Genomic DNA, 17,965 nt, shown 5'->3' with positions numbered 1-17,965 from the left:
ATATTATAAATTTGTACATTTGTAGCATTGTAAACCTAATAATTTGAATATTTTTTTTTTATTTGAATAAAAAAAATTATATCATTCTAAAAAATTACTAAATAATGTTTGTAGGCATAAAAAATAATTTACATTTAAATAATACAATAGTAAAATAATTCTTAATAAAAATTTGCTTAATTTTTTTATTTTAGTAAAATAAAATATCTAAAGTTTAAATATGTAATTTTTTTCTAAAATATAAAATTCCCAAAGACTATAAATAAGGAAATTTTTGAATTAAATAGCATCATTCACAATGTATTTTATTAAATATTTCCTTGTTTTTGCCTTGTTTGCAATCCAACTTAGTGTTCAAAGGTCAACATATGCACCATATATAACATATGAAGCATACGAAGGAGATTTTCCTTCAGACTATGGAGATATAACAACATTTAACAAACTAGGTAGTGAAGGAACTCGTGGGTCTGCAGGAGAAACAACATTTGAGTATGTAGTTGGTCCAGCACCAACATCTGGCAGATCAAGTAAAGGAATAGAAACAGTATATGTTTAAGAACCAGTTGAAAAATATATGAAATCTTTTAAAAAAATGTGATATATATGTAAATTATATATATTATTAAAAATTGAATAATATGAAATTTAAATATAATTATAAAACTAATTAATTTTATTAACAATAATATTGTTAAATATTGTTTAATTATAAATAAAAGTTGTATTGAATTTATTGTGTATTTGCTTAACAAGGATACATTTAAAATACAAAAGGCTTTGGTAAATTTTCTTTAATAAAGAGAATTTAATTAACTTTATTTTTCCAGAAAACTACTCAAAATGTGCTAAGTGATGCTTTAAAAAGTGAGGTAGCAGCTGCTGAAAAAGAATTTCTTGAAAACGTTCTTGGAGGTTCTTATGTATGTCGCCATATTTTTTTTTAAAAATTTTTTTGAAAAGCAAAAAGAGTAAAAATGATAATGGATTATTTAGTGATTTATTTGATAGCAAAAAAAATTTAAGTGATTAAATATATTTTAATCTTATTTTTATTTATAAAAGAAATATGAATCTGATGAAAGCAGCGAAGAAAAGCCTACAAACAAAAAAAAAGGTAAAAGCAGATTTGACTCAGACGAAAATGAAACATCTTCAAAGAAAAAATCATCTGGTGGCTTTGTCGTATGTAAATGAAAAAAAAATTTAATTTTTCTTTTCAGAAAAGCTTTAAAAATAAAGTTGCTGGAAGTGTAAAAGATGGCATTAAAAAGAAATTGGCTAGTAAATTGTTTGGCAAATTATTCTAAAAACGAAATTTTAAAATAGACTGGTCAAAATAAACATTATAATCTTACGTCAAGCAATAATCATGATATTTTTATTGACAAAAAATTTATTTTTATGAAACTTAAAAATATGAAAATGTTAAATTAATAATATGTCATTAAATTACATCACTGTAAAATAATAATGTTTATTAATTTTAATAAAAAAACTTTTTAACACATTGAATTTTTATTTGGAAATAATTTAAGATCATTTGATATCCTATGAATATACATAGGAGAAATAACATTCAAAAAAGTAGCATTAATAATATTTGTTGCAAAATTGTTGTTTCAAGCCATTTTGAGATAAAACTTAAGGTTAAGTTAAAGAAAGGTTAAAGAAACTGTTTTTCATAATAACATTTTAAAAAAAATAATTTTGAAGAAGGATATTTGCTTTTGAAATTGGGTTAAAAATTTTCTAAATTTTTTTAATTTTTGAATAAACTTTTTGCTTACTTTTGTATATCTAATTTAAAAAAATAATCACGGTATTTTGGTTTTTTTTAAAAGATCTTTTTAAAATTAAGGAATAATTATTTTTATTTATTTTTTTCAAAGATAAACGACAATACTATTACTAACTATTTAACAAAAATAAATATATTATATAGACCCTCATCGTATGTATTGTAGGCAAAGAATTTTAACTTTATGTGTTTATGTAAAACAAAAATAAATGGCAAAACATTTTTAATAAAAGAAAACTTTAATTTTATACAATTATAATAATAAACTATTATTTCCATTGATCAAAGATTTATTCTAATACATAGAAAATAAATAAAAAAATGCTTTTTTTGATAAAAATTCTTTTTAGTTTTTTTATTATAAATTTGTACATTTCTTGCATTGTAAACCTAATAATTTGAATGTTTATTGTTTTTTCTATTTGAATAAAAAAAAATATATCGTTTTAGAAAATAAATAAAAAATGTTTTATAAACATAAAAAATAAAATTTACATTTAAATAATATTAAAGTATAATTAATCTTAATAAAAATTTGTTTAATTTTTTTATTTTAGTAAAATAAAATTTCTAAAGTTTAAATATGTAATTTTTTTTTAAAATATAAAATTCCCAAAAACTATAAATAAGGAAATTTTAAATTGAATAGAATTACTTACAATGTATTTTATTAAATATTTCGCTATCCTTGTCTTGTTTGCAATCTAACTTAGTGTTCAAAAGTCAATTCCTGCAGAAGATACAACATTTGACGAATTAAGTAGTGAAGAAACTCAAGAGTCTGCAGAAGTAATAGCATTTAACGAATTAGGTGATAAAATACCTCAAGAACCGGCAAAAGTGATAGCAGTTAACGAAATAGGTAATGAAATACTTCAAGATTCAGTTGAAGAACCAACTAAAAAACTTAAGAAAGATTCTAAAGTTAAAAAAGTTTTGGTAAATTTTTTTTGACAAAGAGAATTTAATAAAGTATATCTTTTCAGAAAACTGCTTCACATTTCTTAAAAGGTGCTTTAAAAACTGGGGTATCAGCTGCTGGACATGGATTACTTGGAAACATTTTAGGAGGTTCTTCTGTATGTTGTCATATCTTTTTTCTTATTTTTTTCTAGAAAAATAAAAAGAGTAAAAATGGTAATGGATTATTTAAAGGTTTATTTGGTAGCAAAAAAGATGTAAGTAAAGAAATGTATTTAAATTTTATTTCTACTTATAAAAAAGAATTCTGAATCTGATGAAAGCAGCGAAGAAAAGTCTAAAAACAAGAAAAAAGGTGAAAACAAATTTGACTCAGACGAAAATGAAGCATCTTCAAAGAAAAAATTATCTGGTAGCTTTGTCGTAAGTAAATGAAAAAATAATTTAATTTTTTTCTTTAGAAAAGCTTTAAAAATAAACTCGTTGGAGGTGTAAAAGATGGCATTAAAAAGCAATTAACTAAATCATTGTTTAACAAATTATTTTAAAAACGAAATTTTTAAATTGGATGGTCAAAATAAATATTTTTATTTTATACTAAGCAATAATTATAATATAATCAATGTCAAAAAATTTATTTTTATGAACTTCAAAATATAAAAATGTTAAATTAAAAATATATCATTCAATTATGTCACTGTAATATAATAATGCTTATTTTTCTTTATAAAAACTTTTTAACATATTGATTTTTTATTTGGAAATGATTTAAGATCATTTGATATCTTAAGTATATATAAAGGAGAAATAACTTTCAAAAAAGTATTATTGAAAATTAAATTTTTAACAAAAGTTTCTAATGTCAAAAAAAATAATGATAACAAAAAGCACATTTATTTTTTTCATAAAGATATTGCAGCATAAAGAAAAAAAATAAAGCGTTAATAATATTTGCTGCAGAATTGTTGTTCAAGAGATTTTGAGATAAAACTTAAGGTTAAGTTAAAGAAAGGTTGGAGAAACTGTTTTTCATGATAACATGTTAAAAAAAATAATTTTTAAGCCTCTGAATTTGTGTTAAAAATTTACTGAATTTTTTTAATTTTTAATATCCTATAAATTTTTAAAAAAACTATTTATCAAAAAAAAATTTTTTAGGAGAATTTGAAGCGCTACATTTCATGTAACATTAAGCTTTTGTAGCTCTATTTGTTCTTGAAATAATCAAAAAATGAAAATTTTTTTAAAAGTAACTTTTTTAAAACGATGATATAGTGAAAAATTATGTAATTTTTGAAGACCACTTAGATAAAATTAGTCTCATCAAAAAATAATTGTTTTTTCCAAAGATATGATCAAAAGTTTTTATTGTATTTGGAAAAAAAATACTAAAAAATAATTTTTTGATAAAAAAGACGGTTTGGGGCAAATTTTGATGACTACAATTTAATATCAGATTCATGAAAGTCTTTAGCGCTTTCATATCTTAGTTGTATGAAAGTTTCGTTGAAATACCTAAATCCTTCCATCTAATACAATAAGTTTATATATAAATTAGTATTAGATTTATTGAACAACAATATTAGAAAAAATAATTATTACAATGATAAATAATAAGAGAATTTATATTAATCTAGCAGTAGTTCGTCATGTTCTGTGCTTTAATGAGAATGATTACTTAGTTCTTCTCTTCTTTTCTTTTTATACTCTTCTTTTCTTACTCCGCCTCAATGCCAGGGCATTACAAAGTATATTAACTTTTGTTATATAAGATTCACTAAAATAAAACAAATAATTTTTGTGTAAATTTTTGAAAAAATGTTAGTTTGACAAAAATTTTAAACTTTTCAAAAAGAATTTAATTTTGCTTTGAGTAATTCTCTTTCGATTGAAATAAGTTTCAATCAAAAAGAACTTTTCGTTCTTCAAATATGACGAAAAGAAAATGTGCTGTTTTTTTAATTTTTTTTTCAAACATGAAAAAATAACGTTTAAAATAACCTTTTTAAAGTAAATGAAAAAGACTCTTGGGGTAATTTTGTTGGCTTTAATTTAAAATGAAGATCAAGGAAAAATATTGTGATTTGATATATAAAACCTACTACACTGATTGCACTTTTACAAAATATTTTTTTATTAATACGGTTTAGAAAATTTTATATATTAATTATATGAATATTTTTTTGTACCATTTTCAAATATGAAATAATTTAACAATTTTATATATATTTTATGTGTATGTTATATTTTTTATATGCCATATATATTTTTTATTTTATATGTACTACATATTAATATTAAATTATATATAATGAAACATTAAATAAAAAAATTTGTTAATTAGCTTTAACCTTTTATAGAGTACATTTTTCGATGTGATGATAATGTAAAAATTTATGTAGTCTGTTTAGATCATTCAGTTAAATTTAGTTTAACTTAAAAAAAATTTACGGCTTCTAAGAAATAATCAAAAAAAAAATTAAAAATGTTTTTAGAAATTAAAAAAATAAACTATTTATTAATACTATGTTGAGATTAATTTTTTTTTCTATGAATAGCAAATAAATAAGATTTAGGTTTATTTCTGGGTTTTTTGTAGAAGAGGATTTTTATAAGACTTTATTTTATAACGCCTTTAAGAATTATTTTTAAATATTAAATATTAAATTTGCAATTACAAAAATATTCACCCCCTATACTTTAGAGGAAACTTATACTCTCAGATTACAATACAATAAACGAGACCTCAGAATGAGTCTTTAAACCTCAACCCTATAATAAATAAATTAGAAATAATTTTTAGACGTGGCATGTGATTAAATTATTAAAAACACTTTTTTACAAGGTTAACAGTCCTTTAAATAGATAAAAAATGATGACCAAACCATCATGTATGATTACAATTTTACTGAATACACAAAATTTTGGAATAAATAATAAAGATAAACTTATTAATTTTAATTATTCACAAAAAATCTATTACAAAATGTAACTTAAAATCATAATTCTGTTTATGAAATTATCAGAACATTTGAAAAGTTTTGAGCCTCACTATGATGAAGTTAATATTTTTCCCTAATATTACCACCATTATTTAACGTTAACCCCTTTAAGCTTAATGCTATTTTTTTATCTAGATTCCATGGCTTCTATACCCTCTTTGAAGTGATTTTCTTCAAGATCTTCAAAATAGTCATCTACAATCTTTTGAAGCTTTTCAAGTGATGAAAATCGCTTTCAACTTAGAAATTTTTTTAATCTAGAGAACAAATAAAAGGCAGATGGAGCTAAATCTAAAAAATTAGGTAGATTTGGCAATAATTCGTATCTCAAACTTAAAATTTTTGATAAAGAAGTCAAGCACGTATGAGCATGTGCATTGTCCTGGTGAAAAATGATTTTTTTTTGTTCAATCTAGGTCTTTTTTCACGAATCTTTTAATCCAACTGGTCTAAAAAATTAGAATAATATTCTCCAGTTATATTTTGACCATTTGGAAAAAAATCTATTAGAAGAATCTCTTTGAAATCTCAAAAATTGAAGCCATAATTTTTTTGCTTCAAAACGTTGACTTAACCTCCTTCGGTGGTGGAAAATTAGGATTTTTCCATTCTTTTGACTATTTTTTTTGGCTCAGGATTGTTGTAAAGAATCCACATTTTATCCTTTATTAAAAAGTTTTTAATGAAATTCCTTTTATCTTTCAAAAAAAGCTCCAAAATTTTTTTTGAAATTTGAACTCCGCTGCTTTTTTTATCGATTTTCAGTGAATGCGGCACTCATATTGCGGACATTATTTTCATCTCTAATTCTTCATTTTTTATATAATATTTTTATTCCACAAAAATCTCCATCTTCTCAGCTATCTCCTTGACTAATAATTTTTTATCATTCATTACCATCTCGTGGACTTTTTTAATGATTTCTTTGGTCGTTGCATTTTTTAAGGCGAAACTGCATGGATCATCTTCTAAGCTTGTTTTTTCATGATTGAATTCAGATATCCATATCTTAATAGTGCCATTAGAAAGAGAATCTTCTACTGATACGTTTAGCATGTTTTTGAAGATTTCTGTGGCTTTTAAGCCCTTTTTTACAAAGTTTTTTTTAACGGACTTTTTTCCAATTTTTCCATGGTAGAAAATATTTAAAAATCGAATGGTTTTAAATATTAATAACTGATAAAAAAAATTGTCTTATCAGTTAGGGTTTTTTTTTATAGTGATAAAAAAAGTTTCTCTTTAAGATAGGCTATATATTGGTTTTATTTTTTAATGACTAATGCCTTAGGCTCAAAACTTTTCAAATGACCTGATAATACGTATATTAACAACATAAAAGAAACAAATTTAAAAATGTTAACTTTTTTTTATATATTATAAAATTTTTTTCTATTATCGTATAAAAAAAGTTTTTTTAAAATTATTATTGATGTTTAAAAAACATAATAATTTTAAAATATTTATTGTCGTCTTATATTTTTATAAAATAAAATTAATTATAGATTTTTTTTTCATTTTCAAAAATTTTTTATATATATAATGATAAAAAAAATTCATTTATTTTAAAAGATTTTCATTGTATTTAAAGTATTTTAAAAAAGAAAAATTTATAAAATCATATTTAAAAACTTTTTTTCTTCAAAATTGTTATAATTTTAAAATCATTTTGCTTCATCACTTCATAAGTGTGAATGAAACCGCAAGTATAACCATAAAAAACGCATTTTTTTAATTTTATATTCATTTTACTTCTTTTATCAAAAAATTTCATAATTGTATTATTTTACCAATAAGAAAAATTTTTACCTGCGTTTCAAAAAAAAATATAATTAATTTTAATGCCAACTTTGCTTTATTTATTCTTTTAAAATCTGTAACAAATTTGTTAAAAAAAATTAAAAGGTATTTGAATTTTATTTTTAAAATTTGAATTTATTTTATTAATATAATTAAAAAAATATGTAGCATACTAAGCTCAGCCTTGCAAGCAAACGTGTGCGAAACACGCGCTTATAAGTGTATATACAAAAATGAATTTCATATCTAAGATCAAAAATATTATTATTTTAAAGTATATTGTTTTAATAAAATCATCTGATTAAAATATATTTTAGCAATATCATGGAAAAAAAAGTTTAGCATCTCATTTAAATTACCTTTTAAATAAAATACTATTAAACAATTTTGATTATCTAATAAAACCAATTAGATATATTGCCTTTTTATTTTAAAACAAGTTTACAATAAATTTTAAATTCAATTTTGATATCAATATTTTTAAGTATTTTTTAGTTATGGAAGACTAAAATATTAAATGATCTTAAATTATTTCCAAATAAAAATTCAATATGTTAAAAAGTTTTTTTATTAAAATAAATAAACATTATTATTTTACAGTGATATAATTTAATGATATGTTTTAAATTTAACATTTTCATATTTTTAAGTTTCATAAAAATAAATTTTTTGACATTGATAATATCATAATTATTGCTTGGTGTAAAATTATAATGTTTTTTTTGACCAATCTATTTTAAAATTTCGTTTTTAGAATAATTTGCCAAGCAATGATTTAGTTAATTTCTTTTTAATGCCATCTTTTACACCTCCAGCAAGTTTATATTTTAAGTTTTTCTAAAAAAAAAATAAAATTCTTTTTTATCTACTTACGGAAAAGCTATCAGATGATTTTTTCTTTGATGATGTTTCATTTTCATCCGAGTCAGAGCTACTTTTAGTTTTACTTCTACTTCTACTTTTACTTTTTTTTTTGCTTCTAGATATTTCTTCACTGCTTTCATCAGATTCAGAACTCTTTTTTATAAATAAAAATAAGATTAAAATATAATTCTTTACTTACATCTTTTTTTATACCAAATAAACTACCAATTATACCATTTTCACTTTTATTCTTTTTGCTTTTCTAAAAAAAAAATAAGAAAAAATATATGGAAACATACAGAAGAACCTCCAAGAATGTTTCCAAGTAATCCATGTCCAGCAGCTGCTGCCCCTGTTTTTAAAGCATCACCTAGGACATTTTGAGCAGTTTTCTGGAAAAATATAGTTAATTACATTCACTATATCAAAGAAAATTTACCAAAACATTTTTAACTTTAGAAGATTTCTTAGTGTTTTCAGTTGGTTCTTCAACTGAATCTTGAGATAAGTCAGTACCCATTTCGTTAGATGATATTTCTTTTGCAGGCTTTGACTTTTGAACACTAAGTTGGATTGCAAACAAAGCAAAGATAACGAAATATTTAATAAAATTCATTGTTTATAATGCTATTCAATTCAAAATTTTCTTATTTATAGTCTTTGGAAATTTTGTATTTTAAAAAAAAATTACATATTTAAACTTTAGATATTTTATTTTACTAAAAAATAATAAAACAAATTTTTTATTAAGATTAATTTTACTATAGTATTATTTAAATGTAAATTTTATTTTGTAAGTCTGCAAAATATGTTAAGTAATTTTTTAAACAATATATTTTTTTTATTTAAATGGAAAAAAAAATACACAAATTATTACGTTTACAATGTAACAAATGTTCAAATTTATAATATAAAATCTAAAAAGAATTTTTATCATAATAAGCATTTTTTTTATTTATTATATATTTTATTTGTAGTAGAATAAATCTTTAATCAATAGAAAAAATAGTTTATTTTTGTAATTGTATAAAATTAAAGTTTTCTTTTAATAAAAATGTTTTGCCATTTATTTTTGTTTTACATAAACACATAAAGTCAAAATTCTTCGTCTACAATATATACGATGAGGGTCTACATAATATATTTTTTTTTATTAATTAGATAGTAATAATATTGTCGTTTATATTTGTAAAGAAAAATAAAAATAATTATTCCTTAATGTTAAAAAGATCTCTTAAAAAAAAACCAAAAAACAGTGATTATTTTTCTAAATTAGATACATAAAAGAAAACAAAAAGTTTATTCAAAAATTAAAAAAAATCAGAAAATTTTTTAACTCAAATTCAGAAGCTTATATCTTGCTTCAAAATATATTTTTTAACATGTTAATATAAAAAACAGTTTCTCCAACCTTTCTTTACCTTTATCTTAAGTTTTATTTCAAAATCTCTTTAAATAACAATTTGCAGCAAAGATTATTAATGCTACTTTTTTTTCTTTATGCTGAAATATCTTAATGAAAAAATTGTTTTTTGAAAAAATAAATGTGCTTATCGTTATCATCGTGTTTTTTTACATCAGAAACTTTTATTAAAAATTTAATTTTTTAAAATAATTTTTTGAAAGTTATTTCTTCTCTATGTATACATAGGATATCAAATAATCTTTAATTATTTCCAAATAAAAAATTAATACATTTAAAAGTTTTTTATTAAAAAAAAATAAACATTATTATTTTACAGTGACATAATTAAATGATATATTTTCAAATTAACATTTTCATATTTTTACGTTTCATAAAAAAAAATTTTTTGACATTGATAATATAATAATTATTGTTTGGTGTAAAATTATAATGTTTATTTTGATCAATCTATTTAAAATCTTCGTTTTTAGAATATTTTACCAAACAATAATTTAGTTAATTTCTTTTTAAAGCCATCTTTTACACCTCCAGCAACTTTATTTTTAAAGTATTTCTAAAGAAAAAAATTAAGCTGTTTTTAATTTACTTATGACAAAGTTATCACAAGATGATTTTTTTTTTGAAGATGTTTCATTTTCATCTGAGTCAGATTTGTCTTTACTTTTTATCTTGTTTTAAGGCTTTTCATCGTTTTTATTATTAGATTCAGCATTCTTTTTTATAAATAAAAATAAAATTAAAATATATTAATTCGCTTACACTTTTTTGGCTACCAAATAAACTACTATCATATTTATTCTTTAGTTTTTCTTAAAAAAATTTTAAAAAAATATATGGCAACATACAGAAAAACCTCCAAGAATGTCTTCAAGAAATCCTTTTTCAGCAGCTACTACCTCACTTTTTAAAGCATCACTTAAGACATTTTAAGTAGTTTTCTAAAAAAATATAGTTAATTAAATTCTCTTTATTAAAGAAAATTTATCAAACCAATTTGCACTTTAAATATATCTCTCTTAAGCAAATACACAATAAATGAAATACAACTTTTATTTGTAATTAAACAATATTTAACAATATTATTGTTAATGAAATTAATTAATTTTATAATTATATTTAAATTTTATATTATTTAATTTTAATAATATATATAATTTGTATATATATTACATTTTTTTAAAAGATTTCTTAAATTTTTCAACTGGTTCTTAAACATATACTGTTTCTATTCCTTTACTTGATCTGCCAGATGTTGGTGCTGGACCAACTACATACTCAAATGTTCTTTCTTGTGCAGATCCACGAGTTCCTTCACTACCTAGTTTGTTAAATGTTGTTATATCTTCATAGTCTGAAGGAAAATCTCCTTCGTATGCTTCATATGTTATATATGGTGCATATGTTGACCTTTGAACACTAAGTTGGATTGCAGACAAGGCAAAGACAAGGAAATATTTAATAAAATGCATTGTGAATGATGCTATTTTATTCGAAAATTTCCTTATTTATAGTTTTTAGAAATTTTATATTTTTAAAAAAAATCATATATTTAAACTTTAGATATTTATTTTACTAAAATAAAAAAATTAAACAAATTTTTATTAAGATTAATTTTACTATAGTATTATTTAAATGTAAATTTTTTTTTGCAAGTCAGCAAAATATTATTTAGTAATTTTTTTTTATTCAAATAGAAAAAAAAATAAATATTCAAATTATTAGGTTCACAATGCAACAAATGTACAAATTTATAATATCAAATATTAAAAAACTTTTATTATAGGTAAAAATTTTTTTATTTACTATTTATTTTATTTTTATTAGAATAGAACTTTGATCATTGGAAATAATAGCTTATTTTTGTAAATGTATAAAATTAAAGTTTTCTTTTAATAAGAATGTTTTGCCATTTATTTTTGTTTTACATAAACACATAAAGTCAAAATTTTTCGTCTACAATATATACGATGAGAGTATACATAATATTTTTATTTTGGTTAGGTAGATAGTAATAATATTGTCGTTTACATTTGCAAAAAAAAAATTTTTTTTCTTAATGTTTAAAAGATCTATTAAAAAAAACAAACTACCGTGATTATTTTTTTAAAATTAGATACATAAAAGTAAGCAAAAAATTTATTCAAAAATTAAAAAAAATCAGAAAATTTTTAATTCGAATTCAGAAGTTTATATCCTGCTTCAAAATTATTATTTTTAACATGTTATTATGAAAAACAGTTTCTCCGACCTTTCTTTACCTTAACCCCAAGTTTTATTTCAAAATCTCTTGAAATAACAATTTTGCAACAAATATTATTAATGCTACATTTTTTTTCTTTATGCTACAATATCTTAAAGAAAAAATTTTTTTTTGAAAAAATAAATGTGCTTACTGCTATCATTGTGTTTTTTTACATTAGAAACTTTTATTAAAAATTTAATTTTTAAAAATAATTTTTTGAAAGTCATTTCTCCTCTATATATATATAGAATATCAAATAATCTTAAATTATTTCCAAATAAAAAATCAATATGTTAAAAAGTTTTTTATAAAGAAAAATAAGCATTATTATATAACAGTGATATAATTAAATGATATATTTTTAAATTAACATTTTTATATTTTTAAGTTTCATAAAATTAAATTTTTGGACATTGTTAATATCATAATTTTTGTTTGGTGTAGAATTATAATGTTTATTTTGACCAATCTATTTTAAAATTTCGTTTTTAGAATAATTTGCCAAACAATTTACTAGCCAATTTCTTTTTAATGCCATCTTTTACACTTCCAGCAACTTTATTTTTAAAGCTTTTCTGAAAAGAAAAATTAAATTTTTTTTTCATTTACATACGACAAAGCCACCAGATGATTTTTTCTTTAAAGATGTTTCATTTTCGTCTGAGTCAGATTTGTTTTCACCTTTTTTCTTGTTTTTAGACTTTTCTTCGCTGCTTTCATCAGATTCAGAATTCTTTTTTATAAAAAAAATAAGATTAAAATTTATTTATATACTTACACTTTTGTTGCTACCAAATAAACCTTTAAATAATCCATTACCATTTTTACTCTTTTTATTTTTCTAGAAAAAAATAAGAAAAAAGATATGACAACATACAGAAGAACCTCCTAAAATGTTTCCAAGTAATCCATGTCCAGCAGCTGATACCCCAGTTTTTAAAGCACCTTTTAAGAAATGTGAAGCAGTTTTCTGAAAAGATATACTTTATTAAATTCTCTTTGTCAAAAAAAATTTACCAAAACTTTTTTAACTTTAGAATCTTTCTTAAGTTTTTTAGTTGGTTCTTCAACTGAATCTTGAAGTATTTCATTACCTATTTCGTTAACTGCTATCACTTTTGCCGGTTCTTGAGGTATTTTATCACCTAATTCGTTAAATGCTATTACTTCTGCAGACTCTTGAGTTTCTTCACTACTTAATTCGTCAAATGTTGTATCTTCTGCAGGAATTGACTTTTGAACACTAAGTTAGATTGCAAACAAGACAAGGATAGCGAAATATTTAATAAAATACATTGTAAGTAATTCTATTCAATTTAAAATTTCCTTATTTATAGTTTTTGGGAATTTTATATTTTAAAAAAAAATTACATATTTAAACTTTAGAAATTTTATTTTACTAAAATAAAAAAATTAAACAAATTTTTATTAAGATTAATTATACTTTAATATTATTTAAATGTAAATTTTATTTTTTATGTTTATAAAACATTTTTTATTTATTTTCTAAAACGATATATTTTTTTTTATTCAAATAGAAAAAACAATAAACATTCAAATTATTAGGTTTACAATGCAAGAAATGTACAAATTTATAATAAAAAAACTAAAAAGAATTTTTATCAAAAAAAGCATTTTTTTATTTATTTTCTATGTATTAGAATAAATCTTTGATCAATGGAAATAATAGTTTATTATTATAATTGTATAAAATTAAAGTTTTCTTTTATTAAAAATGTTTTGCCATTTATTTTTGTTTTACATAAACACATAAAGTTAAAATTCTTTGCCTACAATACATACGATGAGGGTCTATATAATATATTTATTTTTGTTAAATAGTTAGTAATAGTATTGTCGTTTATCTTTGAAAAAAATAAATAAAAATAATTATTCCTTAATTTTAAAAAGATCTTTTAAAAAAAACCAAAATACCGTGATTATTTTTTTAAATTAGATATACAAAAGTAAGCAAAAAGTTTATTCAAAAATTAAAAAAATTTAGAAAATTTTTAACCCAATTTCAAAAGCAAATATCCTTCTTCAAAATTATTTTTTTTAAAATGTTATTATGAAAAACAGTTTCTTTAACCTTTCTTTAACTTAACCTTAAGTTTTATCTCAAAATGGCTTGAAACAACAATTTTGCAACAAATATTATTAATGCTACTTTTTTGAATGTTATTTCTCCTATGTATATTCATAGGATATCAAATGATCTTAAATTATTTCCAAATAAAAATTCAATGTGTTAAAAAGTTTTTTTATTAAAATTAATAAACATTATTATTTTACAGTGATGTAATTTAATGACATATTATTAATTTAACATTTTCATATTTTTAAGTTTCATAAAAATAAATTTTTTGTCAATAAAAATATCATGATTATTGCTTGACGTAAGATTATAATGTTTATTTTGACCAGTCTATTTTAAAATTTCGTTTTTAGAATAATTTGCCAAACAATTTACTAGCCAATTTCTTTTTAATGCCATCTTTTACACTTCCAGCAACTTTATTTTTAAAGCTTTTCTGAAAAGAAAAATTAAATTTTTTTTTCATTTACATACGACAAAGCCACCAGATGATTTTTTCTTTGAAGATGTTTCATTTTCGTCTGAGTCAAATCTGCTTTTACCTTTTTTTTTGTTTGTAGGCTTTTCTTCGCTGCTTTCATCAGATTCATATTTCTTTTATAAATAAAAATAAGATTAAAATATATTTAATCACTTAAATTTTTTTTGCTATCAAATAAATCACTAAATAATCCATTATCATTTTTACTCTTTTTGCTTTTCAAAAAAATTTTTAAAAAAAAATATGGCGACATACATAAGAACCTCCAAGAACGTTTTCAAGAAATTCTTTTTCAGCAGCTGCTACCTCACTTTTTAAAGCATCACTTAGCACATTTTGAGTAGTTTTCTGGAAAAATAAAGTTAATTAAATTCTCTTTATTAAAGAAAATTTACCAAAGCCTTTTGTATTTTAAATGTATCCTTGTTAAGCAAATACACAATAAATTCAATACAACTTTTATTTATAATTAAACAATATTTAACAATATTATTGTTAATAAAATTAATTAGTTTTATAATTATATTTAAATTTCATATTATTCAATTTTTAATAATATATATAATTTACATATATATCACATTTTTTTAAAAGATTTCATATATTTTTCAACTGGTTCTTAAACATATACTGTTTCTATTCCTTTACTTGATCTGCCAGATGTTGGTGCTGGACCAACTACATACTCAAATGTTGTTTCTCCTGCAGACCCACGAGTTCCTTCACTACCTAGTTTGTTAAATGTTGTTATATCTCCATAGTCTGAAGGAAAATCTCCTTCGTATGCTTCATATGTTATATATGGTGCATATGTTGACCTTTGAACACTAAGTTGGATTGCAAACAAGGCAAAAACAAGGAAATATTTAATAAAATACATTGTGAATGATGCTATTTAATTCAAAAATTTCCTTATTTATAGTCTTTGGGAATTTTATATTTTAGAAAAAAATTACATATTTAAACTTTAGATATTTTATTTTACTAAAATAAAAAAATTAAGCAAATTTTTATTAAGAATTATTTTACTATTGTATTATTTAAATGTAAATTATTTTTTATGCCTACAAACATTATTTAGTAATTTTTTAGAATGATATAATTTTTTTTATTCAAATAAAAAAAAAATATTCAAATTATTAGGTTTACAATGCTACAAATGTACAAATTTATAATATAAAATCTCAAAAAAAAAATTTTTTTATAGGTAAACATTTTTTTTTTTATTATTTATTTTTTTTGTATTAGAATAAATCTTTAATCAATAGAAAAAATAGTTTATTATTATAATTGTATGAAATTAATTTTTTCTTTTATTAAAAATGTTTTACCATTTTTTTTTTGTTTTACATAAATACATAAAGTCAAAATTCTTCGTCTACAATACATACGATGAGGGTCTACACAATAAATTTTTTTTTAATAAATACACAATATTTTTTTATTTTTTGAATAGTATTTTAGTGAAAATATACAATGAATAAATAATTAAAATAATGATTGACTAACATACAAAATACGTACAATTCTTTTTTATTTTTAATGTATAATTTTAATAAAATTGAATACAATAATTTATAAAATAAATGGTTTTTTTGCATATAACAATAAAAAAACGAAGGCATATGTTTTTTTAATGATTAATTAAGAGTTACTCTTTGTTTTGCTAAATAAAGTTATATTATCTTTTCAAATATGAAGTTTTATTTAGTCATAGTAACAAATTGATGATATATTAGATAAAACTATACAGTTTTTCTAAAATAATGTAATTTTTTAAAAAATTCTATAACATAAATATTAGCGTGTTCGAAGTATGCGCTTGCTTACAAGACTTGATTTAGTAAGCTTTATATTTTTTAAATTATATCAATAGAATAAATCAAAGTTTTATAAAAATAATTCAAAAATATTTCAAATTTTTAAAAACAAATTTGTTACGCTTTTTAAAAGAATATATAAAGTAACGTTATCATTTAAGTTAATTATTAATTTTTTAAAAATCAAGATAAAAATATTCCTTATTTATAAAAAAATACAATTATGAAATTTTTTGATAAAAAAAGTAAAATAGATATAAAATTAAAAAAATACGCCTTTTTTGAATTAACTTGTAGTTTCACTCACACTTTTGAAGTAATGAGGTAAACTGAATAAATAATTTTAAAGAAGAATTTTATTATAATGATTTTATAAATTATTATTTTTTTAAATATTTTTTATACTTAGAAACTTTTTTAAAATAAATGAATTTTTTTTAGTAATTATAAAAAAGTTTTTAAACGTAGAAAATCTATAATTATTTTTATCTTATAAAAATTAAAGCTAACTAAAAAATTTTTTGAATATATAAAAAAAAGGTTAAAATTTGTTTCTTTTATGTTGTTAATATAAGTAACGATTTAAATTAAGAATTTTTATATTTTTGTTGGTTTTTTTATCTTAAAACCATTTTGAATAGTAATTAAATTATTATTTTTTTATTATTAGAAATATTTCTCTATTTTTTTATATTTTGGTAAATTTTTAAAAAAAAAACAATGTGGTTATCGTTATCAGTGTGTTTTTTACATTAAAATATTTTATTAAAAATTAAATTTTCAAAATTAATTTTTTGAAAGTAATTTCTTCTTTATATATATATGATTTTAAGACTTTTTTAAGAATAGATTGACAAGAGTTGAGTAAGATTATATTGTTCTTAAGATGAAGAATGTCGAATTAAAATATATCAATAACTTTTATACTTTCTTTTTGTTCACTATTATTAAAAAAAGTAATTACTTTTTCAAGTCTATAAACATATTCAAAATTAATTATTGTGAGTTAATCTTAAAGTTGTTTAACAATAAAAAATACAATTTATACATTAATATTAAGAAATACAGACATTTCATAAGACAAAATTTAATTTCTTCATTTTAATAAACATTAGAATCATAAACAATTAGTTTAACGGTGTTATTTCTTTAACAAGATCCAGTTTTATTATAATTAGCAAATAGATTTATAAAAAAAAATATTAAAGTAATATTCAAAAAAATTGAATAACTGGTTCTGGAAACTATAAAGATTTTTACATTAAATTTTTTTGAATAAAAATTACATCACTCTAATAAATATCTCTTAACAAGAATTTTAGTTATACAATATAATAATTTATTTAAAACGTTTTTGAAAAAAAGCTATTTTATTTCGGAAAATTATAATTTTTTATTTTTCAACATTCAATTTTTCTTTTACATATTATTAATGAAAATATTTTAAATTTTTTATTCTTCTTTTATCTATTGCTTTATTTAAAAAATTATATTATTTTTTATATATATATTA

The 17,965-nt window shown here is 20.3% G+C and overlaps 5 protein-coding genes across 5 annotated transcripts; 1 reads left to right on the top strand and 4 right to left on the bottom strand.

The window, feature by feature from the left end:
* Positions 1 to 298: 298 nt before the first annotated feature.
* SRAE_X000196200 (Hypothetical protein) lies at positions 299 to 3,157 on the top strand (the record flags this gene model as incomplete). The annotated part of the gene is made up of 8 exons (XM_024654851.1): positions 299 to 547; positions 831 to 923; positions 1,066 to 1,185; positions 1,224 to 1,291; positions 2,515 to 2,740; positions 2,788 to 2,880; positions 2,917 to 2,979; positions 3,026 to 3,157. The coding sequence occupies 8 exons, from the start codon at positions 299 to 301 to the stop codon at positions 3,155 to 3,157; spliced, it is 1,044 nt and encodes a 347-aa protein (XP_024499431.1).
* Positions 3,158 to 6,555: 3,398 nt separating this feature from the next.
* SRAE_X000196100 (Hypothetical protein) lies at positions 6,556 to 6,780 on the bottom strand (the record flags this gene model as incomplete). The annotated part of the gene is made up of 1 exon (XM_024654840.1): positions 6,556 to 6,780. The coding sequence occupies one exon, from the start codon at positions 6,778 to 6,780 to the stop codon at positions 6,556 to 6,558; it is 225 nt and encodes a 74-aa protein (XP_024499430.1).
* A 1,491-nt stretch (positions 6,781 to 8,271) lies between these two features.
* Positions 8,272 to 9,001, bottom strand: SRAE_X000196000 (Hypothetical protein; the record flags this gene model as incomplete). Its single annotated transcript, XM_024654829.1, has 5 exons — positions 8,272 to 8,358; positions 8,395 to 8,538; positions 8,585 to 8,647; positions 8,685 to 8,777; positions 8,825 to 9,001. 5 exons carry the CDS (start codon positions 8,999 to 9,001, stop codon positions 8,272 to 8,274), a joined length of 564 nt encoding a protein of 187 aa, XP_024499429.1.
* A 2,018-nt stretch (positions 9,002 to 11,019) lies between these two features.
* On the bottom strand, positions 11,020 to 11,280 carry SRAE_X000195900 (Hypothetical protein; the record flags this gene model as incomplete). The annotated part of the gene is made up of 1 exon (XM_024654818.1): positions 11,020 to 11,280. One exon carries the CDS (start codon positions 11,278 to 11,280, stop codon positions 11,020 to 11,022), a length of 261 nt encoding a protein of 86 aa, XP_024499428.1.
* A 1,374-nt stretch (positions 11,281 to 12,654) lies between these two features.
* SRAE_X000195800 (Hypothetical protein) lies at positions 12,655 to 15,512 on the bottom strand (the record flags this gene model as incomplete). The annotated part of the gene is made up of 5 exons (XM_024654807.1): positions 12,655 to 12,786; positions 12,832 to 12,894; positions 12,931 to 13,023; positions 13,071 to 13,286; positions 15,264 to 15,512. The coding sequence occupies 5 exons, from the start codon at positions 15,510 to 15,512 to the stop codon at positions 12,655 to 12,657; spliced, it is 753 nt and encodes a 250-aa protein (XP_024499427.1).
* Positions 15,513 to 17,965: the final 2,453 nt, after the last annotated feature.

This window comes from Strongyloides ratti, scaffold srae_chrx_scaffold0000003, assembly GCF_001040885.1.
Source record: "Strongyloides ratti genome assembly S_ratti_ED321, scaffold srae_chrx_scaffold0000003".
Lineage (NCBI taxonomy): Eukaryota > Metazoa > Nematoda > Chromadorea > Rhabditida > Strongyloididae > Strongyloides > Strongyloides ratti.
The sequence above is the reverse complement of the archived record's forward strand: the minus strand, read 5'-3'. Positions and strand labels throughout refer to the sequence as shown.